The 25428-nt window shown below is 38.8% G+C and overlaps 1 protein-coding gene across 8 annotated transcripts in view; it reads right to left on the bottom strand.

Moving 5' to 3' along the window:
• GRM8 (glutamate metabotropic receptor 8) overlaps positions 1-25428 on the bottom strand; it is a 349088-nt gene that overhangs the window by 192817 nt on the left and 130843 nt on the right. For 5 of the 8 annotated variants that reach the window (XM_048080808.2, XM_013188397.3, XM_013188398.3 and 2 more), the window contains exon 4: positions 601-736. In XM_048080808.2, the coding sequence (XP_047936765.1) occupies positions 601-736 (136 nt within the window). Of the gene's footprint in view, positions 1-600; positions 737-1098; positions 1157-10638; positions 10902-10993; positions 11813-25428 lie in introns of those variants that run through there. The other 3 variants (XM_013188400.3, XM_013188401.3, XM_048080807.2) reach the window with 3 other exon arrangements.

Below are 25428 nucleotides of genomic sequence, written 5' to 3'. Positions count from 1 at the left end.
AAAGCTGGTGAAGGGACTAGAAAACAAGACATAGAAGGAGCAGCTGAGGGAAATGGGGTTGTTTAGTCTGAAGAAGAGGAGGCTGAGAGGAGACCTCATGACTGTCTACAACTACCTGAAAGGAGGTTGCAGCAAGGAGGGTGCTGGTCTCTTTTCTCAGGTGATAAGTGAGGAAATGGCCTCAAGTTGTGCCATGGAAGGTTCAGACTGAAAACGAGGAAGAATTTCTTCATGGAAAGAATGGTTAGGCATTGGAACAGGCTGCCTAGTGAAATGGTGGGGGTGCCATGCCTGGAGAGATATGTGGACATGGCACTTAGGGTCATGGTTTAGCAATGGGCTTTGGTAGTGTTAGGCTGATGATTGGGCTTGATGATCTTAAGGGTCTTTTCCAACCTAGATGATTCTCTGATACTAGTTAGCTATGCAACAAAGGAACAGCATGTGTTGTAATTTTAACTGAATTTCTTATCAGATTTCCCATCATTTTTACACTGGATTGAATCCGAAACCTCCCACGCTACTCTATTCTGCTCCAGCCAATTGTGTGTCTCTGTAAAGAGAGAACATCTTCGACATATAAAATTAGGAAACAGGCACCTAATATCATCTTCATTCGCAAACATGATCACTGCTCGAGCATTTGGAGTTTCCAACAAGCGCTTGATGATCTTTTCAAATTCTCCTGGTCTTGGTTCCCGAGGGATTTTGAGTGACTGAGCAATGCAAACACCACCTGAGAGAAATTAAAAGATAATAATAATAATAATAATAATTAATAATAATAATTAACAATAATAATAATAATAATTTAATACTTAAATATTCACATTTTCCAAGCTTTAGATAATCCATTTTTTAGCAGGTAGGCAAAAAAGCAAGATGCTCATCTGATATAAGCCCGCACAGATAGATAAGGCAATGTTTGGCTATCTGTTTGAAATATGCATTATACAAATTAACACACTTATTACTGCCTTAAACATTACAACTCAGTTACCTATTATTTTATTGTTTATATAGAATTAAAACAATATTCTTAGCCAGAACTTTGAGCACTGTTCTGTGGCTCAGCTGGACTGTGTTGCACAGACTTACCCTGATTTGTCACAGTTGAGAAACCAAGTTTGTCATAGGATTGCTTTTAAGCAGAGACCTGCAATTTTAAAACAGTTAGCTTATGTTCATAATGCGGCTCTTTGGCATCAGAAACTATTATACACCTCTGCTTCTTCAGCAGAGAGTACAAGGTTAACAATAAATGCCGTGGTTACAGAATCAAGTAGGGAACTTGAAATCTTCATTTATGAATGAATAAATACAGATCTCTTCAAATTGCTATTATGACATTCTTAATTAAGTTGCCTTAATTATTTAAGAGGTGTGGGTTGTCACTGAAATTACTAATCAGCAAATGAACGCAAACTCAAAGATGATATTTATATCTCTTCCTGACAGGAGGAAGACATTAATTGAAATCTTTGCATTTTACCTGTCCTGCTAAAATGGACAATTTTCTACAGAAACTCAGTGACTTCTAAAGGCTTTCACAAACCAGTGCAGGGAACTCTCTGGTTCCCAGTTACCACACTGAGGAGACTAGGAAAGAAACTCAGTCTGTTTCATGAGGAAGAGAGTCCAGATTATCACTAATTTCCTGCACCACAAGCAGGATTATTATTATTCAGTGATTATTTCCTGATCTAATTATTTTTCCGTTAAGAACTATTGCCCAGATTTTCATTGATACATCTAACAGCAAGGTTTGCTGTTGCATGTTGTTATTCCCAAAATACGAGTCTCTTATGGAGAATCTGGTCATTAATAAAACCAGAAAATTAAGAAAATGAGAAAAAGTTTACTTCTAACAAAAAGTGATGTGTTACTACAAAAAGGAAAACCAAATGATAAAATTTGCATGCCAACATCTCAATGCTTCTACACTGAAGATTGCCTTCAGTGTGAGCAAGAATAAAAGCATGCTTTGGAGAAGTTGTTCTATTTCTAATGGATGCTTGTGGTTATTTGTGGATGTATAAGATCATTTAGTCATATACATGTCTGTATATTGCACGTAATTATACAAATAAAATCACAGCTGGCTGTATTGTATTGGACAGGCTTTCCAAGTTCCTGAACAGTCTTGTCCATTAACATATAACATTATGTTTTTCCAAAGTATTTCACAAATATAGATGAAACACACTATCAGTGATAGGATTTAAACAAAAACTGAGATTCAACCAGATGCAGCTTCTTCATGAAGAAGCTACAGAAGCTTCTTGTATTAGTTCTCTTAAGGTGAATGTATTTAAGAAAAAAAAAAAAGTATTTATGAAGTCTTTTTAATTTCTTTTGATCATATGTAAAATAGTAAAATGCTGTGTATTCATTATCACAATCTTCTGCCTTTGCAGAATCTCATCGACCTCAACAGTTCTCTGCACAAGCAGAGAATAAGTTTGAATCAAGTTTAAACATGGAATAAATGAGGCATAGAATTATCAACTGCCTGTATAAAAATAACAACTTTAAAATGAAATCAGCAGGTTTTAGTCACAGGCAAACATATCACCTTTTTCATCTATGCATCACTTTCTGAGTATATTACATTTATCAGTTTGGGAGATAGAGACTACCACGCAGATTTACCCAGAATTTTTCTCCTTTACATGAAAAAAATAATAATATTTGCAAATCAGAACATCTGCCATTCTTAACAGAAATTGTTTGTACACATATCTTTAACATCTATAAATAGTACAAAGATATATAATAAATAATTTACTATGTCAGCCTTAACATGGAATATAGTTCCATTTTCCGGCAACACATTTCTCCACATTTTTATGAACAGCCTGGCTCCCCACGACAGCTAATTTGCCAATAACAACAGATGAGACCATATAGCAGGTGACCCTCATATACACCAGGTATCTTTGACAACCCAGTAATGAAAAGATAGACGCCACACTATGAAAAGCTTTAGCCAACTTTCTAAACTGATATTAAGCTACTGTGATAGAGACTTAAAAGTCCTTTACTGCAACCTTTTTCTCAAGTAATGGGGCTGCTCATATGTCAGTGAAATGTTAGAGAAATATTTAGCAGTCATCCTGTAAATTTAAGAAACAGTAATTCACTACTAAAGAAAGAAAAACTGAAAAACAGTGCTAAGCTCTCAACTGTCCCCAAAGTCAGCCAGGCACAAGAAGTAAAACAGATCCTAAAAAAATGACATAAAGGAATAATTTGTTACCTCATAAATTTTGAGAGTATGTTTTCCAACCATTTCTATTCATGCAATAATGGCCCTTAGGAAAAAAAACATTCTCTCCCCATGAAATTCAAATGCAAATATTACAAAATGTGTAAATGTAATATACTATATACTGCCATCTACAAGCTGTGTGGAATGGATATCAAGCAATGAAAAACTGCAGTATCTCAAAAAGCTATTTTCAATGAAAATGATGTAGAAGAAGCACCATTCCATCATCGCAGCAGCAAGTTCAATCATGACTGTACTGTGCATCTTAGCATCTCCACATGTTAAGAACAGGAACAAAATAAAATGCACTTGAGCCTTGTTGCTACATTTATAATGAATTGTGTAAGCTATCTCAGGCATACAAAACTCTGTGTACACCGGTATCTATATATTGTATACACTGCTCTTGCTCAAACAAATAACAGAGTATCAATTTTCAGGTAAAGATGAAATGCTAGATCCACAAAGGTACTTACAACATTTCAGTACCTAACGTCTCAACACCGTGCTGCCTTTGAAATCTACAGCCTGGGCTAGGTGCCCAGGCACAGAAAGAGCAGTGTGTCTAGGAACAGGATTCATAGGAACCAGTAGACTGAATAAGGAATAATTAGAGCTAACTCCAAAATAGCTAGCAGAGGTACCGAGAAGAAGATGAGTTCTAAATCCAGTATTTAGGATACAGTTGAAAAAATGGAAATCTCTCCAAATAAAGATGAAAGAGGGTTTGAGAGCATATGTCTTGTATTTGATACCAGTAGATTTACCATTTGTTGCAGAGGTGCCAAAGGACAGACAGTTCAGGCTCCTAGTGCCAACAGAGGATTTATGGCTGTGAATCACAAAAGCAAATCATGTCTACGTGTTTCACCCTGTCGGCATTTCTCACTGACTTGGCAAGATGACTGCTTGTCCCTGTTGCTGGCTTCTATACACACCTTTCTAGGAGTGTGGTTCCATGTACTCTAACTTCAAACAACCAAAAAGTGGCAGTAACCAAAAGCCAGGGGTCTGTGTCCAAGATGTTTGTTATCCTTCATTATCCAGGGATGTACCTAGAAAATTATAGTGGTCTAAATTTCCTTTGGCAAAAATCATGACATACCTAGTATTTATATGAGGAAAAGAGAGCTGTCTCCTTACTTAAAAAGGAAATTCTATGTTCAAACCTGGTCAGTGAAAAGGATTTATGAATAGGCTTCAGAAAGTGTTGCACTAAAAGATGTTACTGAGACCACGAGAGTTAGCCAGTCAGACTCATCTCATTTAGCTCAAGTAGGAACAGGGACTGGTACCCATTCTTGTATCTTCCCTAAGTAATATATGTGACATAGAAGATGAAATTAAGGGTTTGCACCTGTCACACACTTTAAAAATATTAAGATGGCACTGATGGATGGTGGTTCTTCACCTCCTCTGTGCTTAAAAAAAAAAAAAAGGCACAAAATCAGTATCTGTCTGTTCTCAGATCTGTAACATGAAGGTATAAAGCAGTTAAAATGGGCAGCATTATGTCAGTGATGATAAGTATCTACTTGCCTTTTGTCTAACAGCTATCAAGTGTGATATCCAGCACCTGGGACCAGGGGACCATGGAGGGAGGGAGAGCAGAGCTGGGAGCTGGAAATTGGGCTCAAGGCAGGCACTGCCCCATTCATAATCTAGGGCTCAGTCCAGCCACTCTACACCACGGTCAACAGCTCATAACTCATGTGCTTTTAAAACTGGGACATCATCAGCCCTAATCTACAATAATATGTTGTTGTTTTCTCCACTGTGATAAAAATCATATTTTAAATTGTTCCATGCTAGGTTTGGCTTGCTTACAGGTGCTCTGTATAATACAGCCTGCGGGAAACAGAATATCACCAAATGAAAAACTGGTAGATTTTGAAGATATTGTCAGTATGATGGATCAATAGGCTTTTTCCTTTCTTTTGTGCTCCTACAACGATTCCTCCAATGGAAAAAAAAAAAAAAAAAAAAAAGGAAATGTAGTACTTACATCGTTTTGGTGGTAAAACTTGTGGTGTTTTAAAATGATAAATATTCATTTTAGCTCTCATGAGTTCTGTAGTCACAAGATAGCATGCTAATTGTAAACCATTAAATACTCAAGTATGCGGAGGTGGGTGTCAGAAGTAATGCTGAATGTGTTTTTGGAAAATAGCGAGCAGACTTGGTAGAAAACCAGCACTAACAAATGAATTTCCTAAAGACTGAAAGATCACGCTGAATGTAACTACAAGGACCATATTGTCTCCCACTACGGCTAGGATCCAGCACTACATTATGGATCAACTAAGTGAGATACACAGGAAAGGACATCATTGTGTTTGTACCAGAAAAGATGAAGGCAGAGTTTCAGTTCAAGAGTGTTCCATGATGGGACCACAACCATACCACTCAGAACCACTTCACCCTTTAAACTATTTTATCTTCCCATTTATGTACTTAGCCCTATCATAGTGAAAGGATCAAGGTACATACTTGCTTTGTCTTATTTCCTAGAATAAGGAGGCATACCTCACCAGACTCAGTATCTGTCATTACAAGTCAGTTATTTCATGGCATCTTCATCACAAATCACATTGTTCCTGAAAAATCTCAAGACTAATAGCTAGAGCATATTCTAGAGCATATTCCTGCCGGTCTTACCTGGCAGGACTTTCCCAGCCGCCTTCAAATGTACATTGTCTTTTTTAAAATGAATTATATTTCAATGGTCACTAGGCCAAGAAAATTGTAATGCAGGTCTGCGGACAGTTTCCAAAAGACATTGCAGAAATATGCGAAGACATAGAAGTTCTTATTCCAATGAGGGAAACTGATGTCAGAGACTCAGAAGAAGCCTCAGTAAGAAATATTCCTGTGAGGTAAGCAGGGTGCTATCACAGGCAGACGCAGCCTCTGTCTGACATGAGACTGTTCATTTCTGACAATATCACATGATGTATAAGAACATGAGGAAAATCAGACAACTATATTTCTCCTCCTCTTCCAGTTCTTCTCTGGATCTAGACCTGGTTATATTGAAAATCTGTTCCAATTGCCAGTAACCTTGTTCAACCTGAAGATCATTGGAAAAATTACAAACATATGCTTCACACTCAAGTTCTGGTTACAAAAAAAGCAGGAAGACCTCACGACTTAGTGAATCCACCCATACCTTCCTTTAAAGCAAAGCTCATTATCTGACAAATTTCAACGCCAAAAAATCTGAATATAAAAGAAAAATAAGGTAAGTGATTGTTCTGCATGGCACTTTTACTGATGCTGATAATCAGGAATTTTTAGGAATTATAATTTAAACAATGAAATTACCATCATTCTTTTTTATATCCAGATGCCATTTATATCTAGATGCCACTAACAATAATTTTCTAGATTATGAGTCAACAGAGAGTGGCACCTAGGAAGACACAACTTCAAGCCGAAGATCAAATTTCACAAGCAATAATTTTTCAAAATGTAAATATTTTCCTTAAAGTAAAACTACTGTAACTGGGAGGTCTGAATGCAGCCATGCATTCTTTCCAGAGCTACCTTCATTTAACTACCCCGAAAAAAACATATGAACACTATGTGGTTATACAGATTTCACAGTAGATTAGTTTTATATATAAGATCTCAAGCTCTTTGCAGGCTCTGCTGCTTGCACTGAAGTCCATGCATCTTCACTGCTATTCATTTCCAAATTTAGTTAAATAAAATCTTGTTCTACTGTAACTCTTTTGTTGCAGTCACCAACCTGCAGCGTGGATATATCCTAAACTCGTGTGGCTTTTAATTTCCTCAGAAACTCAACAAATACTTCAGCAAACAATTCAATTACTCTTGCAAAGGTGGTCAGTTCTTCAGCCAATTGTGGAAATACTTTTTGATTTAAGGTAATAGAGAGAGGGAAAAAAATACTTTGCTCAGAATGCAAAAAAGTGCAACAATATCCAACACACTAAAATATAATGGAGAATGAGAGATTTTGTTATAATCCTTCAAAAGATAAAAATAGTCTGTATTCTGACCCTAGAGGTTGATACCTTTCTTCTTTCACTTAAGTAAAAACATATCTTTTCAAAAACCCTTAATATTTATGACAAAGATGCATTTAATGCACTAGCAGCTCAATGTTGCTTTGTTCGCTAATCTGTCAGCTACGGTCACGAGCTCTTTACTCAAAACTAACAGCCTTTAAGAGTCCAAGTCTCTCTCATTTATTTTAGTGTTTTAGCAAAGACCTCTAAGCAATGTTTTGGTTGGATTTTTTTTTTGAAATAATAATAATTAATAATAGTATTTTCCATGAAACCATGAAAGATCGCAAAACCTTTGGATAAAAATAATGCACCCATTGCTTTTAAAACCGTATTTTACTTTCCTAAATGAATTCACAGGTATACAGCTATGCATATCTCACAAACACATGCACTCACACAGATAGTTACATTGTGGACAAAACAGATATTAATCCTAAAATAAGAAAAGAAGAAAGGAAAAAAAAAATAGACTCCAAATGAGATCACTGGCTACTGGATTCAGCAATCAGAATCTATCTCTAAGGTGACATGAAGTAAGAGAGATCTGTTATTTTATATTTCCATTCTCAACAACAAAAAAGCTCTCTTTTTTTCCCATCCTCCCTACCCGCAAAGAAACAGTAGTGGATGTACCAACACAGCTTCCATTTTCCATTAACAGATGATGGACAATAACTGCAAGAGATATTCTTACCACCACCAAACCTACAGAAACTATTAAATAAATGCAGGTTTCCAAAACAGATAAAAGAAAACAATACATTTTCCATCCTTTAACTTTTTAGCGCTATTTGTGTAAATGAAAGCTAACTTTCACAGCCCTGAAAGTGAGAGTCTAAAATTAAAAATAATCTGTAGTAAAGAGGTTTATGAATGGGTAAAAAACACATATCCAGCAGAAAATAAAGCTTGAAAAAAATGAGTTCTGGAAGGTTGTGCTGGTGGAGCCAGCATCATGAAGATGACACAGAAGCTTCTGGCATTCCTTAGACTGTGTTCAAGCAGCAAAAGAAACCCCACACCAAAGGATGGATTTTGCAAAAACATTCTTTAAATAAATATAGCCTTTCTTCTTTGAGGGTGATTTGCTCCCAGTAGGGATCTTCTGATCAGTATTTTTTTATTCCACTCCCTGCCCTGTTTATTTTAAATATTTTGTCAGTGATATAAAAGACTCTTTTCAGCAAAGTTCTCCTGGATTGCCTGATGTTAATGGTAGGCTGATGCCCCATTTTTCCCTTGTACGCTTCTTCCTGCTGTCATGGTGTTCAGGGATTGCCTCCAGTCACCTCCTTTACACTTAAATGCTGTACACTGACAGAGAAACCTGACTTGTAATCATGCCTTATAAGAAAATTAGCATCAATGATAAATCTTTTAATTTTGAGTCTTCTTAGTTTGCTCTTGTAAGTGAAGACCTCCTTTGTGGTTATAAAATAGCCACATTTCTTTTATTCACTGGAATTAAAAATAAATAAATAAAATCCCTTATCCATTTTACTATTTTCCAGAACACTGATGGCAAAAGCATTTCCAGCTTTATGTATTCATTTATGCAGTCTAATTCATGGAATTATTCTGAAAACTAGTTGTATGTTATTTAGCTTAAGTTATCTCAAGTTGCAAAATATTTATTTTCTCACTATTTGAACTATTAAAAATAGTTTGCATGTGAAGACTTTAATGAATATAAATCTGAGTTTGATTACTGTTTGAACTTGAATATGAAGTTCAAAAAATAGTTTCAAATTTGAATTAAAACAACTTTCAGCTAAGTTTTTTCTTAGAGTTCTGTGGTTTCCTGTACATGAAATTCTAAGTCCAAATTTGGAACAAAAATCAAGGGATTACTTCTGACAAAGAAACTTTTAGGTAAATTGAATCCCAAAAATGCAAATATGACATAGGTAGTCTGCTACAACAAAATCTTGCACACGGTGGTAAATGAGTTTTACTGTACAAATTCTCCACGGAGCATGCCTAAACTTAAGTTAAGCCCATTGCTAGAGTGTTCATTTGCAGCCTTGTGCTTAAAGGATATAATCTGTTTTCATGGAAACTGTCATCAGAAGCCACGCTGACTTCAGTCATCCAAGAACAAACCCAAAATTTTCTTCCAAGTCACGTTTATCTCAGAGATAACATCCTATATGAGAAGATCCGTTCATTGATTAGACTAAAAGAGAAAATCTCTTCAAGCAAAAAGAGACAATACTTGGCCTCTTGCACACTTAAGGTTGATCAGAATCTACTTTAAGACCTAACTTTGCTTTTGGAAAGGCGGTTTCATTAACATTGAAATATTTTACACTTGATTGATGACATTCTAATTGATTAAAAGATTTACTGGTTGATTTTTTTCTTTTTTATCTTAAAACATTATGATAAAACATGACTTCTTATTTCAAATAATTTTGAGGGGTATTTTTTGCTTAATTATTCAGTACAAGACAACATGTTAGCATTACTGAAACAAAACATTAAACATGAGAATGTAAATATTTTGCACGCTTCATGGAAAAATTCAGGTTTTCTTTTAATTTGTTAATATCATAATTTCCAGTGAAATGGAAATACCATTTCTGAATGGTTCCATACGTAATGTGTCACAATGTGTGACCTGATAATGTATGAATGCATCTCATTTCTGTCTGAGCTGGAGTGTATTTAGCTAATAAAATGAACATTTCAAGGTATAAAGAGTCTGCCACATCCATGTAGATGTTTCTCTAATGGTTTATAACCCTCATTACTGATAAAAATCTTCCTTTCCACTGGTTTACTCTTTTAGCCTAGGTCTGTAACAACTGGACGTACTTACACGTTTTTCATCAAAAATCAAGATCCACCTCCTCAGTTTTTCCCAACAGAACAACTTGTACACTATAATTAAGGTATAAGTTAAATAAGCTTCTCTTACATGAGTGAGGAAGGCTGAGTTTATTTAATTTGGTATCTAGACTTCAGGTTATATTTACAAAATTAAAATATCTATTTTGATGTTAATACCTAACAATATTTATCTCACTTTAAAGTACTTTGAGAGCTGGACATTTGGATAAGAACACCATTAGGATATAAAAATAATAACAAATTTTATCTGCTGACTTCAACTTCTCATTGGAGGTTATAAAACATGAAGAGGATAAAGTTAAGTCTTCTGTATTGCTTCAGGTGTTTATGTTTCAAAACACCAGTTGAAGACATAGCACTATTAAGAAAACTCCAATCCTTCTTTTACAACACAGCAGTAAAATAAAGGAATGAGTTAGCAAGAAAACAGAAGAGTCACTCAGTAGCCTTCAACAAAATAATCCTATGGAAACCTACCTTAATTTAAAAAATATAATTGAATTAAGTTTGGCTACTGTGGCAGTTTTACCCTGCTGGGCAGCCGAACTCCACCACAACCACTCTCATTCCCCCTCCTCAAAGGGAAAGGGGGAGAAAATAGAATGAAAAGGGCTCAAGGATTGAGATAAGGACAGGGAGATCACTCAAAAATTATTGTCACAGGCAAAACAGATTCAGCATAGGGAGATGAGAGAAATGTATTACTAACAAGCTAGAGCACTGAGAAACTAAAGGCAAACTAAGAACACCTGCCACCCATCTATCTTCTTCTACCTCCTTCCCCCAAGTGGCACAGGGGAATAGGGTCTAAGGTCAGTCTATAGAGCTTCACCTCTGCTATTCCTTCATGGTCACTCTCTGCCCTGACTCGAGTGTGGGGTCGCCCTCCCATGGTATGCCATCCTTCCAGAAGTGATCCTGCGTGGGCTCCTCTCCACAGGCCGCAGCTCCGGCCCGGGGCCTGCTCCTGCGGGGGCTCTCCATGGGCCGCAGCCTCCTCCAGGCCACATCCACCTGCTCCACCGGGGGCTCCTCCACGGGCTGCAGCGTGGAGATCTGCTCCGTGTGGGACCCATGGGCTGCAGGGGGACAGCCTGCTCCACCAGGGGCCTCTCCACAGGCCGCAGGGAAACTTGTGCTGCGTGCCTGGAGCACCTCCTGACCTCCTTCTGCACTGACTTTGGTATCTACAAGGTGGGTCCCTTTAGAGCCAGCTGAAACTGGCCCTTACCTAACATGGGGCAGCTTCTAGAATTTTCTCACAGAGGCCACCCCTGCAGTCCCCCACTACCAAAACCTTGCCATGTAAACCCACTACAGCTACATAACCACTGTAGCTTTAACAAAGTTGCTGTCAGTGTGTTGTGCTAAGGCACATGAAAAACAAAGAGGATGGTGAAATCCATTATGGCTTCACAAAGGACAAATTGTGCCTACCTAAAAATCTGGTGGCATTCTACAAGGGGGTTACAGCATTGGTAGGTAGTGGAAGAATAACTGACAGAATATGCCTGGGCTTGTGCAAACCATTCGACGCTGTTCTGCATGACATCCTTGTCTCTAAATTGGAGAGATATGGATTTGAAGGGTGGACTACTACATAGATAAGGAATTGGATGGGTGGTTGCATCCAGAGCGGTGGTCAGTGTCCAGGCGGAGGTCAGTGACAACTGATATCCCATAGGTGTTCATCTTAGGACTGGTGTTGTTGAAGATCTTTATCAATGACATAGGGGGACTGAGTACATTATCAGAAAGTTTGCAGACAACACCAAGCTGAGTGGTGCAGTTGATAAAACAGAAGGAAGGGATGCCATCCAAAGAGATCTGGACAACCTTGGTAAGTAGGCTCACATGAACTTAATGAGGACCAAGTGCAAGGTGCTGCACCTGGGCTGGGGCGATCCCAAGCAAAAATAAAGGCTGGAGAAAAGATTGAGAGCAGCTCCAAGGAGGAAGGCTTGGGGGGGGGGGGGGGGGGGGGGGGGGGGGTTGGTGGATGAAAAACTGAATGTGAGCCAGCAATGTGTGCTTGCAACCCAGAACTGTATCCTTCAAAAGAAATGTGGTGAGCAGGTTATGAGAAGTGAATCTCCCTCTCTACTCTGTTTTCGTGAGACCCCACTGGAGCACCATTATTTGGCTCTGGTGCCCCCAACATAAGAAGGACATGGACCTGTTGGAGAGAGGCCAGAGGAGGGCCATGAGGCTGATCAGAGGGCTGAAGCACCACTCAGGCTGAGAGAGGTGGGGTTGTTCAGCCTGAAGAAGAGAAAGCTCTGGAGTTACATTACAGCAGTCTTCCAGTACCTAAAGGGGGCCTGTGGGAAAGCTGAGGAGGGACTCTTTGCCAGGGAGTGTAGTGAGAGGACAAGGAGTAGTGGTTTTATGCTGAAAGAGGGTAAATTTAGATAACATATTAGGAAGAAATTCTTTACTCAGAAGGTGGTGAGGCTCTGGAACAGGTTGCCCAGAGAAGTTGTGGATGCCCCCCATTCCTGGAAGTGTTCAAGGCCAGGTTGGATGGGGCTTGGAGCAGCCTGGTCTGGTGGAAGGTGTCCCTATCCATGGGGGGGGGGTGGTGGGGGGGTGGAATTAGGTGATTTTTAACATCCCTTCCAACCCAAACCATTCTATGATTCTATGACTTGGATCAGGGAACAAAATTGAAGAGAGAAGTATGATGTCTCTATGTATTTACTACTAAGTGGTAAAATATCTCTTGAGAAGTTTAGGATCTACTAATTAGTTTTTTCTTGTGGCTTGTTGAGATGAATGAATAGCTTAATTCATAAAGCACCCTTGCAGAAAAAAAAAAGTCATCAGGTCAAAAGTTACTAACCAAGAGGTGCTCTCAGTGCTGCAATGGGTCTGAGAACTTAGAGCCAAAGGAAGAAGCAGAAACATGTTCAGAAGATCTATGCATGCAACAGAAGAGAACATGTAAATCAGCCATGGGTTAGTGTAGACCATGGTTCAGTCCTTGCCACAGAGGTTACTTTTCTTTTTTCTACCAGAGTCAAAATTTTGCAAGTGATCTTCAGGCTTTGTTACTGGATAGAATTTAATGTTTTAAAATTAGAAGAATCCAGCCCCAGCTCCTTCTGTACAAATAACAGTCTTGCTAAAGGAAATCAGCTGAAAAAGAAATGGAAGTGATTTCTTTGTAATAGATTAGGTATTGAAGGTGCCTTCAATAACTAAATACATAGAGACATCATACTTCTCTCTTCAAGTAACTGGCAAAAGATGTCTGCAGCTCACCCCCTTCTAATAAAATGCTTGATAGGTCCACCATATTTCGTAGACAATGAAGCAAAAAAAAGAGAAACAATTACACAAGAAACCTTACAATCACTAAGTACAAAATTACTTTTACTGAACATTGCACAGTAGTGGACACCATTATGATGTTAATACAGGCTGAAATAAAAGACGATTTTAATGTGATTCTAGTCTCCATGTAGAACTTTGATCAACAAACTATCTCATCAAGGGCCTGATGGATATTTCTATGTCCATGCTACTCATCACATGGTTTCAATAATTTTATAAGACTTTTCTATCAGATATAACATTTTTAACCATCTTTCATTATGTTCTTCCTTTTCCCGAAAGCTATAAAAAATTATACCAGACAAAAATCTATTATCCGTGGAGCACTTATATCTCACTCATTATAAAAGAAAAATGTAGACATAGATGTTTTCAAAACTAATTAATTCTGATATGTATTGCCCATCAAATCTGTCCAAAGATGTAACAGAGGAAAAATGAAAGTACTTCAATTTACTCTGAGTTATATCCTGATAAAGACATATGATTAGCCTCATGGATTCATAAGAAAGAAAATCCACCTTGCAGTAACAAAAAATAAAAAAATAGAAAAATAAATCCATCCTATATTGCTTGATGAAAGTAGCAAATGAGAATAAAAAATGAAGATAACTTGGAAGACAAAGGGAAGATAACAAAACAAGTAAGGACTGAAGAGCTATGCTACATTCCCTCATTGTTCAGTACATTGCACAGATAATAGTGCTGATCCTAAAACAAAATCTTCTGCAAATGTCTAGTGCTAAAATAATAATATACCTTTGTTTGCAATGCTTTATGATTAATCACTGTCAAGTACTGAAGTGGAAAGAATACACATTACAAATGAATCCTTTATTCTCCAGCCTTCCAAAGAACTTTCTTTTTCTGCCTGTTTAAGAAGTTTCATTGGTAAAATACATATACTTCTGCCAAGAGAAAGAAGAGAGGAAGAAGCATGGTACATAGCTCTTCCCAAGCCATCAATAGTATATATACATTGGTAGTTAGCATTGAAATATTCAAGGCAGATACATGCTTTCAAATCCTGGAAAAGCTCAATAAAAGTTACCAGAAATTTGAAGTTTGAGATTCTAACTTTGAACTCCAATAGGAGCCAAAATGCCACAACTTCAAGTCTATTTTTTCTACATATAAGAAAGTTTGCAGTCAGACAAAGGTGTGCAAAGTTCCACTGAACTTAGCATTTGAAAAGGCAGTTTCAACAGGAATAGTTTTGCTACCATTTAGAAAGTTTACAGTGATGGAAAGATTTAAAAGCAGAAAGAAAAAATTTTCAATAGTAAAAAATGAGTAACAGCCTTGAAGAGTACAAACAACTTCTGTCCTATCTTTTCTTGTGTTTCTTTTTTGTGCAGATGAACTGGCTTACTAAAGAACTCAAAAAGATACCCCCCCCCCCCAAAAAAAAAAAAAAAAAAAAAAAAAACAAGAGGAATATGGAAGAAAAGAAAAGTGAAATGAAATGCAGGGTAGCACTAGTGGTAGCTTGTTAGAGGATAAACTTGATTCCAATGAAAAAAGAAAAGCAATACTTTATATATACACGGCAATTTAAGACACACAAGAACCTGTATACAGTAACTCTCTTCAAGAAGAGAGGCTAAGTCAGGCACAGTGAGCTTGATATGCTCATTCATTTCCATACTGTGGCATGTGCACATGAGATCTGCTACATCCCATACCAGACATTTGTGTATAGTCTGTGAGACATGCTTCAACTTCAGGCTTCAGATTTGGGCTCACAAGATAAATACTTAAGGATGTTAGTGTCCAAATACAATTCGTCAGTTGCTGTAAAATCATAAATTGGTTACTAACCTGGGCTAGCCCTTTTAACAAAGAAGACTTTACTTTAAATTAATTACTTGCAAGTTTTCCATTTGAAGTAAACTGTATGCATAGAGTTAGGATTAGTGACCAAAGTCCAGCCATTCTCCATTCATAATTTCACAATCTTTTCCACTCCTGTGAAACTTCTGCTGACTTTCTTTAAGACTATTCTCTTTAACAGAAAGAAAACATGAAGCGTGAAATTATGGTTAGAAATTATGGTTAGAGGAGCAGAGAAAGGAAGCAGAGAAAGTAGACTAAAAGTCTAAATAGCCTGCATTCTCCATGCCAACATAAATGCCAGCATATCATTTTTCTCTGGAAACACCATTCAGATGAGAAACACAAAAATCTACATTGCTGCACAAACCCTATGACTTTGTCACATACCTTACCTCCTACGTGTCCCATGAGAAGGTCACTGTCCTGCGCTCTCTTATGTGAAGCAGAATAGGAATGCCTGGTTTCCTCACCATTGACACAGCTGTGGTCAAGACCAAAAGTATTTCATGAAGGAAATATAATCTGCCACTCAAAGAGACTCCAGCAGCTGCAATGCTACAAAGGATTTTGGAGTAAAATCCATTATGTGAAAAGTACATTAAGAGCGCAACACTACGTGAAGTAGGATTAGCCATTGATCTGCTCTCTGAAGCTGTCTGATTTTCTATTGGAAAATAATATACTAATGTCCTAGCAATCGCGTTTAACCATCTGCATGGTTGCTTCTTTCAAGTCAGTCCTCTAGAAGCTGAAGGACAATGCTGTCTATGAAAAAAGTCCACAGGCAATCCCACATGGGACATCCTAAATTGAATTGATGCTCTCACAGTGTTGTTACGCTTTCCTCCAAGTTGCATGTCTCAGACTGGCATTGCAAGGCAAGCCTGACTTGGGCACAGTGACACCATGACTTAAAATCAAAGCCAAAAGATTCTGTCCATTTTTAACAAAGCACAGTGAAGTAATACTTATGGCATTGGAGAATATACAGTCAGTATAGGTCCATCAAAAAGGAGCAGTGAAATGAAAAACTATCACAGTACAAGGGTTCGTACACTGAGTTACTGGCCAAAGTTGTAAATTCTGAGAAACAATCAAAATCTTGTCCTAAAAGATGACTGAGATTTCATTCTCACAGCTATCCAGAAAGAAGCCCAACTTTATAGGACTAAATGTAGTGACTAGCAAAGGGGAAGATAAGGAAATATTTTACTTATCCAACAATCCGTATTATTTTCTTTTGAGCAAATTCTCACCATTTTCAGACTATCTGTCAAAATCTCTCCAAGTCTTAAAGATTTCTTCCACTACTTCCATATGCAAAACCAGGATTGTCCTTTCAGAGAATGAATCATCACAATGGAACTCAAATGACCAAGTCAAATACAGTTTTCACAGAGAGCATATGACTTAAAAAAATATACTCCAATGTAAGGTTGGGTATGCAGACGTCCACCTGCTATGAGCAATGGATAACTCTCAAAAAAGAAACCTGTTTATCTCAGGAAAACAGCATGTACCTGGACAGTTACAGTGAAGTTTGAACATAAATTCATCCCCAGCATATTTCACAGTAACTTCCCAGAGAGATGAAAACTCACACCAGCACTTCTCAGACCAAATATGAGTAGCAAACATCTGTTTCTTAATAATTAAAGAAAGATTAGACAAGTTTCAGGAATAAATAATTTGTTGCATTTGTTTTCTCACTGAAGAGACTAGGAAAAAGATTTATTATTATGACTGAAAACCAAAATGGTTCCCTCCAAATAAAATTGTACATATGACAGGAAATGACGTGGAATTTCTATCTGCCTTTTACCATGAAGGACACAAAGTTAACTTCGAAGTTTGCCTAAATCTTCTTTGTGATACAGCATCACTCACTCCTTTTTGCATCTCAGATTTGGAATAGTCTTTTTTTTGTCTTTTTTTTTTTTTTTCCACATTTGTGGCTGAAACCTCCCTGCCAGCTGTCAGTTTAATTAAATCTTGCTAAAAGAGCCCACTGGATTTCTGATTGCAAGGGAATCTCTACAGAAGAACAGCCGTTATGGGTCTGACCAAAGGTTCAACTAGCCTGATAGTCCGTTTTCTGGCTGTGACTCGTAATGGAAAAGTGCAAAAACAGAGTAAACATATGTGCTAGCACATTATCCCGGCCTTCAGTAATCTCCAGCTCAAGGGCTTTTTGAGAGAAGGAGGTATCTTTATGTTCATTAAAAAAAAAAAAAAAAAAAAACTTGATAGAATTTTTATCTATTAATATATATAGTCAATATGAACATGGGTAAAAACTAGGTTAGATGTTCTAGGTGCTCCCTCAACATCACTACAAGTCTAAATTTCACAGTATCTAAAGATCAATTTTCCTTTGACTTTCTCTATTATTACAGTCTTAAGCTCCAAAAGTCATACTCTGATTCTGCTAATACCATGGCAACATCTCTTAGTTTTGCATGTATTTTACAGCTTTGTCTTCTAGTTAAATTGGTGGTCCAACGCATTATATATACAAATCACTTTTTTTCCCCTTTCTTTATGAACAGATCTGCAATGTATATTTAGATAAATTTCTAAGGAGCTCCTGAGAATATTTGAGTAGCTCTAAAACTGTAAGCATATTTTTATATCCCCATATGTGCGTCTGCAGAGGTTTTTCATGGACCTCAGAAAACTGGCCAAGAAAAACAACATATGCAAGAATCTGAATGTACAGGCATATACATACATCTCCAAACGATGCATGAAAGTCTTCTTGAAGTAACAGATTCTTTAGTTTCTAGGACAACTTAAATCAAGGCATCAGATATATTTAACAATTAATTTGGTGTTTTGGAATTGAGAGACATTTTTAAAAATATTTTTATTTTTTATGAATGAATCAAAATACTAATTACAGAATAATCCCAGATATATTTTCTTAGCAGCTTATTAGAAATGGCCAGTTGATCTTGTATTTACAAGTTGAACAGCTTCACATTATATATTCAAATATGATGATTTCCTACATCTATGTCTGCCGATAAGTATCCAGTAATTGCGCTGTTTTAAGGTAGAGCTCTCAAACAAGATGCTGAAGATAAAATTTCACATAAATCTGGAATAATTGTATTTATAACAATAAATTGAACAAGACACAATTGGTTACTGATTTGAGTTTATCAATTTCATTAATTTTGCTTCTAGAAGTGTTATTTCACACTGCATAGCTCCTACTGAAGTCAGTGAAAGGGCTTCATTTTTCATAGTTTGGAATGTTCATTAGATATTTATATGAAAAATGAGAACAAACTATGCTACAGTAGATAGAACAAAAACAATTTCATAGGGCAGTAAACTCTTATACTCCAGGGCATAAGCCAACCAGTAATTTATAGGGTTAGACAGAAGCTTTGCTCACGGACAAGTTATTTTGAGGAGAACACAATTAAATGTTAAGTACCTGCCTTCAAAGCATCCCTTCAGATGGAAACTGGATAAGGTATGGTATCACCATTTCTTTGTCTGGATCATCAGCATCCTGTGAAACAGTGCCACAGCCACAACAACCCCAAGGAACACTACAGGCTTGGGGCAGAGTGGCTGCAAAGCTGTGCAGAGGAAAAGGATCTGGGGGTGCTGATTGATGCTCACCTGAACATGAGCCAGCAGTGTGCCCAGGTGGACAAGAAGGCCAACGGCATCCTGGCTTGTATCAGTTATAGTGTAGCCAGCAGGACCAGGGAGGTGGTCGTCCCCCTGTACTCCGCTCTGGTGAGGCCGCCCCTCAAGTACTGTGTTCAGTTTTGGGTCCCTCACTACAAGAAGGACATCGAGGCTCTGGAGAATATCCAGAGAAGGGCAATGAAGCTGGTGAAGGGCCTGGAACACAAGTCCTGTGAGGAGCGGCTGAGGGAACTGGGGGTGTTTGGTCTGGAGAAGAGGAGGCTCAGGGGAGACCTTATTGCTCTCTACAGGTACCTGAAAGGAAGGTGTGGGGAGCTGGGGGTTGGCCTCTTCTCGCAGATAACTAGTGATAGGACTAGAGGGAATGGCCTCAAGTTGGGCCTCAAGGGGATGTTCAGGTTGGAAATGAGGAGACATTTCTTCTCAGAAAGAGCAATCAGGCACTGAAATGGGTTGCCCCTGGAAGTGGTGGTGTTACCGTCCCTGGGGGTGTTTAAAGAAAGGCTAGACATGGTGCTTGGGGACATGGTTTAGTGGGTGACATTGGTGGTAGGGGGATGGTTGGACCAGATGATCTTGAAGGTCTTTTCCACCTTAATGGTTCTATGAAACCACCTTCCTGCCTGCCACCCTTGCTAGAGTGACTTCCATAGCTCTCTTTCTCAGTCCAGATTACTCTTGGTATTATTAATGTAATAATCCATCAATTGGATCAACAGATGGCATTTTTAATGGTTTTAAATAGCATTTTCTAGACATTTCACGTCTATATTTAATTTTATTCTATTCCCTATTCCTTTTATTCTTTAAAATATATGAAGTCACTTTTTTTTTTTTTAAGTGAGTAAGGCAAATTCCTTGCATTTCCTGACACCTGACATACACCTACATTTGAAAGCATAAAGTATTCTTTACCCTCATTTGCAAACAGACTCTTTCAGTGATATTCTTGTATCCAAAGGACAGAAATGGGCAATGTCTGGAACTGTATTGACCTTATTTATCCAAAACTTGCATTAAATGAGTATAAGGGAAAATCCTTCTTTTTATTTTTTAATGTAGAAATTTTAAACATATAAAACGTACAATTATCTACCTTGTTCTTAATACACATCAGAAAAAATATTGGAAGAAGCAAAGCCCTTCATCCACTGCAGCCACTGATCAAAGGGTCTTTACAAAGCACCAGGATTATCTGTCTCCAAACTGTTCATTAGTTTGATTGTCCTTTTAATTCAAAGGTGCTTCTCATTTGCTTCAGTGCAATTTACAGTACATGTACCTTATCATTTAACACCATTACATCTTTGCACCAATTTATCAGTGAATGTATCTTACGAAATTCGTTGTCTATAGCTTCGTTCCTCTTTGGCTTGTATCTTACTCTGCTAGTAGGCTCAACCTCAAAGAAATATTCAGATAAATCATAAGAAAACAGCTTAAATAAAGGCAGACAGAAAGTGATTTAAAATTTTTGTGAGATGCCAAAGTGACTGTCTACAGTAAGATAAGCCCTTTCACTCAAAAATTTTTATTATTATTATTTTTTCTCATTGCTCCCTTCCATTTGCTAACCAGGCAGGGAGCACTGCTGATAGTTTTCTGGGGGAGATACCTGGAGTTAGGTGCCACGGCATGTATTACCTACACCAAAAGGAACTGGTGTCAGCTCTCCCCCGAGGAGACAAACACAAGATATGGCACAGGGGCAGCCTGAGCTCCGAGGAATTACAACCATGGCCTACTCTCCTTCCTGGCTCCGGTGAAGCAGGAGGAATGTACCACCGCGGGAGGGCATCTGCCTTGCAAACACCCCAAATCATCCCAGAGCCAGGAAACCCACCTTGTCCTGAGTCAAGTTCAGAGGCTGTGTCTGCAGCTTTCTGTTTCAAAGGCAAAGGCAGGGAGTAGGAGAATGATGAACTGCCCACTATAGGAGAAGATCAGGTTTGAGACCACCTAAGGAACTTGAAGGTGCACTAGTCCAGGGGACCTGATGAGATACATCCAAAGGTACTGGGGTAACTGGCAAAACATAGTTGCTAAGCCATTATCCAGGCTCGATAAAATGTTGTGGCAGTCCAGTGACGTTGCCACTGACTGGAATAGGAGAAACATAATCCCCATTTTTAAAAAGGGCAAAAAGACCCAGGGAACTACAGGCCAGTCATTCTAACCTCTGTGCCTGAAAAGATCCACAGAATATCTCACAGGTGTTCATCTTCGGACCGGTACTGTTCAAGATCTTTATCAATGACATAGACAGGGGGATTGAGTGCATCCTCAGAAAGTTTGCAGACAACACCAAGCTGAGTGGTGTGGTTGATACAACAGAGGGAAGGGATGCCATCCAAAGGGACCTGCACAAGCTTGAGAAGTGGGCCCATGTGAACCTGGTGAGGTTCAACAACTCTAAGTGCAGGGTGCTGCACCTGGGTCAATCCCAGACATGACTACAAACTGGGTGGAGAACTCATTGAGAGCAGCCCTGCAAAGAAGGACTTGGGGGTTCTGGTGGATGAGAAGCTCAACATGAGCCAGCAGTGTGTGCTTGCAGCCCAGAAGGCCTGCTGCATCTTGGGCTGCATCAACAGAGGAGTGGCCAGCAGGTCAAGGGAGGAGATTGCCCCCCCTCTGCTCTGCTCTCGTGAGACCCCACCTGCAGTACTGCGTTCAGCTCTGGGGCCCCCAGTACAAGAAGGACGTGGACCTGTTAGTGCAGGCCAGAGAAGGGCCATGAAGATGATCAGAGGGCTAGAGCACCTCTCCTATGAAGACAGGCTGAGGGAGCTGCAGTCGTTCATCCTGCAAAAGAGAAGGCTCTTGGGAGACCTCATTGCAGACTTCCAGTACCTAAAGGGGACCTACGGGAAAGCTGGGGAGGGACTCTTTGTCAGGGAGTGTGGTGAGAGGACAAGGAGTGGCGGTTTTATGCTGAAAGAGGGTAGATTTAGATAACATATTAGGAAGGAATTCTTTACTCAGAAGATGGTAAGACACTGGAACAGGTTGCCCAGAGAAGTTGTGGATGCCCCATTCCTGGAAGTGTTCAAGGCCAGGTTGGATGTGACTTTGAGCAACCTGGTCTGGTGGAAAATGTCCCTGCCCATGGCAGTGGGGGTGGAACTGGGTGATCTTTAAGGTTCCTTCCAACCCAAACCATTCTAGGATTCTGTGATTCCCTCTGCTGCCCCTTTCCCCAGAGCTGATATCCCTCTGAGAGAAGGGATAAGAAAATTTACCTTAACAAGTCCCACAGTATAAACTGCTGGATAACTCCAAATAGGAAGGTGTTCCGTGGCAGTTTGTTAAGCTTTGCCTGCCTGATAAGAGAAAATAATTAAAAAGATGCTTCTCAGACACAGAAATGTATATTTAATTAACTGTAATTCTGATGATTTCTGAAGTACCCTTGTGTTTGAGATGCTCTCCTACTTTCTAAGTATCTACTCATTGCCTCATGGTATTCAATGTGTAAATACAGGTCTGTGAACCTAGGGCCAAACCTAGTCCACCACCTTGAGTTCAACCAGAAACTATGCTAAATAATAAAAGTAAAAAAATGTCACAGAGCCATATTTTAAAGAAAGGAGTTTCAAAGTCAGAACTTCTTCTTCCTTTAAGGCCCTTATTTCAGTTCACTGTGTCTTGCAACAGCCAATGGTAATAGGAAAGGGGAGTTCCCAGTATGCTGACAAACTACAAATGAAAGATAAGTTATTTGGTTTACTTTTTTTGCTAAAAATCCAATATTGGCTTGCTGATGCTAGGTAAAAGGGAAGCATAAGGACAGACTTAGACATTTTGTATTTCTGAACCCACCTTTGGGATATCACACATTTTCTTTCACATTTACTTAGCACGATAAATATATCTATCTAAGCAACTAAATCAACACTAGGAGCTTATTTTATCTAAGATCAGGAGCCTTGTGTTGTTATGTAGGTGGAAAGGCAGATAGGTTTCTTCTTCTTCTTTGAGATGAGTAGGTGTGTGGAAAAATGCCATGTGAATCAAATTATCCTTGATTCATCATTATAACATTCCCATCATACAAAATGATTTGCATTTAGGAACTCATTTTCACCCCGGCATTTCTGGGAAGTATAAAGTACGCAAAAAGAAAGACCAGAACCCAAAGAGTCCACTGATTCAAGAACCAATTTGTCTTTGCATGTACTCCACAACAAGTAATTATTGTGGCAATAATCAAGCAATTTTAAATATCTTTAACTGTTTGACTAAATCTCATCATTCTGATAAGTGAGGAAGCTTTGGTACAGTAGTTCCAGTTTTTAAAAGACTGGTGATAATGTAGTGATACATTATGCTCACTTGCAAGAATTTTTATAGTAATTGACTTGTGCATGTCATGTTTTAACAACTCACAGTTAGCAAATTCCTATTGTAGCCAAATCTTTTTGTTAAATGCCTACTCAGAGCACTTAGAATCCCCTTCATTGAAATACCTGTGGTTAGAGTAAATCATACCATCTACAGCAACCAGCTGAACTCAGTTCATTGAGAATGTTCCTTTTAATCCACTTATATCTCCCCTACCCCTCCTCACTCATTTTGTGTGGGGAAAACCAAAGCTCTTGATTACACAGAATGTCCCACAGTATTTTCTTCTAGAGCATTCAAACATTTAAAAAGGACCACATTGCATAATTCCTTCAAAGTTTACAGTAGTAGTGTTACCATAAAACTCAAATCAACTTCATTGTTTAAACTTTTTCCAGCATGTGAACATGCAGGCACTGGAAGCTGTGGGATTCTGAAAATATCTAAAGTAATGTGCACATAAGTCCCCTGCTGGAAGGGGCTTACATCTGCAGTATTTATTGTTCAGGACACTGCCTCAAGTTGATTTGCAGTGCAAGAGGAGTGCTGCAGAGGCTTTATACAGTCCAAATTTTGCAGAATCTGACATAAACAAGGTACAACCTCTCAGCTTGTTACATGCAAAATATAATAACCTTGTGGTTGGGATCTACTACATGCCATCTACTACAGGCCGCCTGATCAAGGGGAGTCTGTTGCCAAGGCTTTCTTGCTTCAGCTGCAAGAAACATCATGCTCACAGGCACTCATCCTGATGGGGGATTTCAACCACCTGGATGTCTGCTGGGAAAGCTACACAGCAGGTTGTAAGCAGTACAGAAGACTCCTGGAGTGAGCTGAGGATAACTGCCTGGTCCAGGTATTAGACAAACCAAACAGAGGAGAAGCATTACTGGACCTGGCGCTCACCAGTGCAGACAAACTCAATAAGGAGGTCGAGATTGGAGGCAGCCTGGGCTGCACTGACCACACCTTGGCTGAGTTCATGGTCTTGAGGAATATGGGCCAGGCAATGAGCAAAGTAGGGACCCTGAACTTTAGAAGAGCAAACTTCCATCTGTTTAAAGATTTAGTGAATGACAACCCCTGGGAAACTGTCCTTAGGGACAGAGGAACTGATCAGAGCTGGCAACTCTGTAAGGACGCTTTTCTTAGAGTGCAAGAGCCCTCCATCCCTATGTGTAAGAAATCAAGCAGATCAAGCAGGGAAGGCAGGAAACTGTCATGGCTGAGCAAGGACATGCTGGTCAAACCAAGGTGTAAGAAGCAAATGCTCAGACAGTGGAAGCAGGGACATGTGGTCTGGGAAGAGTACAGGGATGTCATCCAAGTATGTAGGGATGGGATCCAGAAAGCCAAGGCACAGATGGAACTGAACTTGTCAAGGGATGCAAAGAGTAACTGGAAGGGATTATATAAGTACATTGGTCAGAAAAGAGTGTAGCCCCTCTGGTAAATGAGAAGGGAGAACTGGTAATGACGGGCATGGAGAAGGCTGAGTTACTCAAAAAGTTCTTTGCCTCAGTCTTCAGTGCCAGTCAGGCTTCCCACATCTCTCCAGTTCCTGAACCTCTAGGCAGGGGCTGAGGAGCAGGCTGAGGCAGCTGCAGTTGTTCATCCTGGAGAAGATAATGCTCCAGGGAGACCTAACAGATGACTTCCAGTACATAAAGAGAGCTTATATAAAAAGGTGGAGAGTGACTTTTTACACAGGTCAATAGTGATAGGATGAGGGGGAACTTTTCTGAGGGGGGGGTTGTTTTTAGTTGTTTGCATTGTTGGTGTTTTTTTTGTTTGTTTGTTTGTTTTGTTGTTTTTTGAAACAGGCTTATTCCATCTCACTACACAAACCACCTGAGCACTGCAGAGTAGCTGGAAGATACTGTTTTTCCTCAGTTCATCTAACATAGGCCTTTCTGCTTCTTCATTCAGTTTCAGTATTTTTAGTTGTGAAAGCCGTTTCTGCCATGTGAAATTGATACCCTATCTCATTAGCATGCTATTTCTTTTCAGATTTTGTTTTCTCCTGTCTATTGCTAGTATTCTGTATTTTACTTGTTACTTTCTTTGTTGTTGCTGTTG

Source organism: Anser cygnoides, chromosome 1 (genome assembly GCF_040182565.1).
Source record: "Anser cygnoides isolate HZ-2024a breed goose chromosome 1, Taihu_goose_T2T_genome, whole genome shotgun sequence".
In the NCBI taxonomy this organism is placed as follows: Eukaryota; Metazoa; Chordata; class Aves; order Anseriformes; family Anatidae; genus Anser; species Anser cygnoides.
The sequence above is the reverse complement of the archived record's forward strand: the minus strand, read 5'-3'. Positions and strand labels throughout refer to the sequence as shown.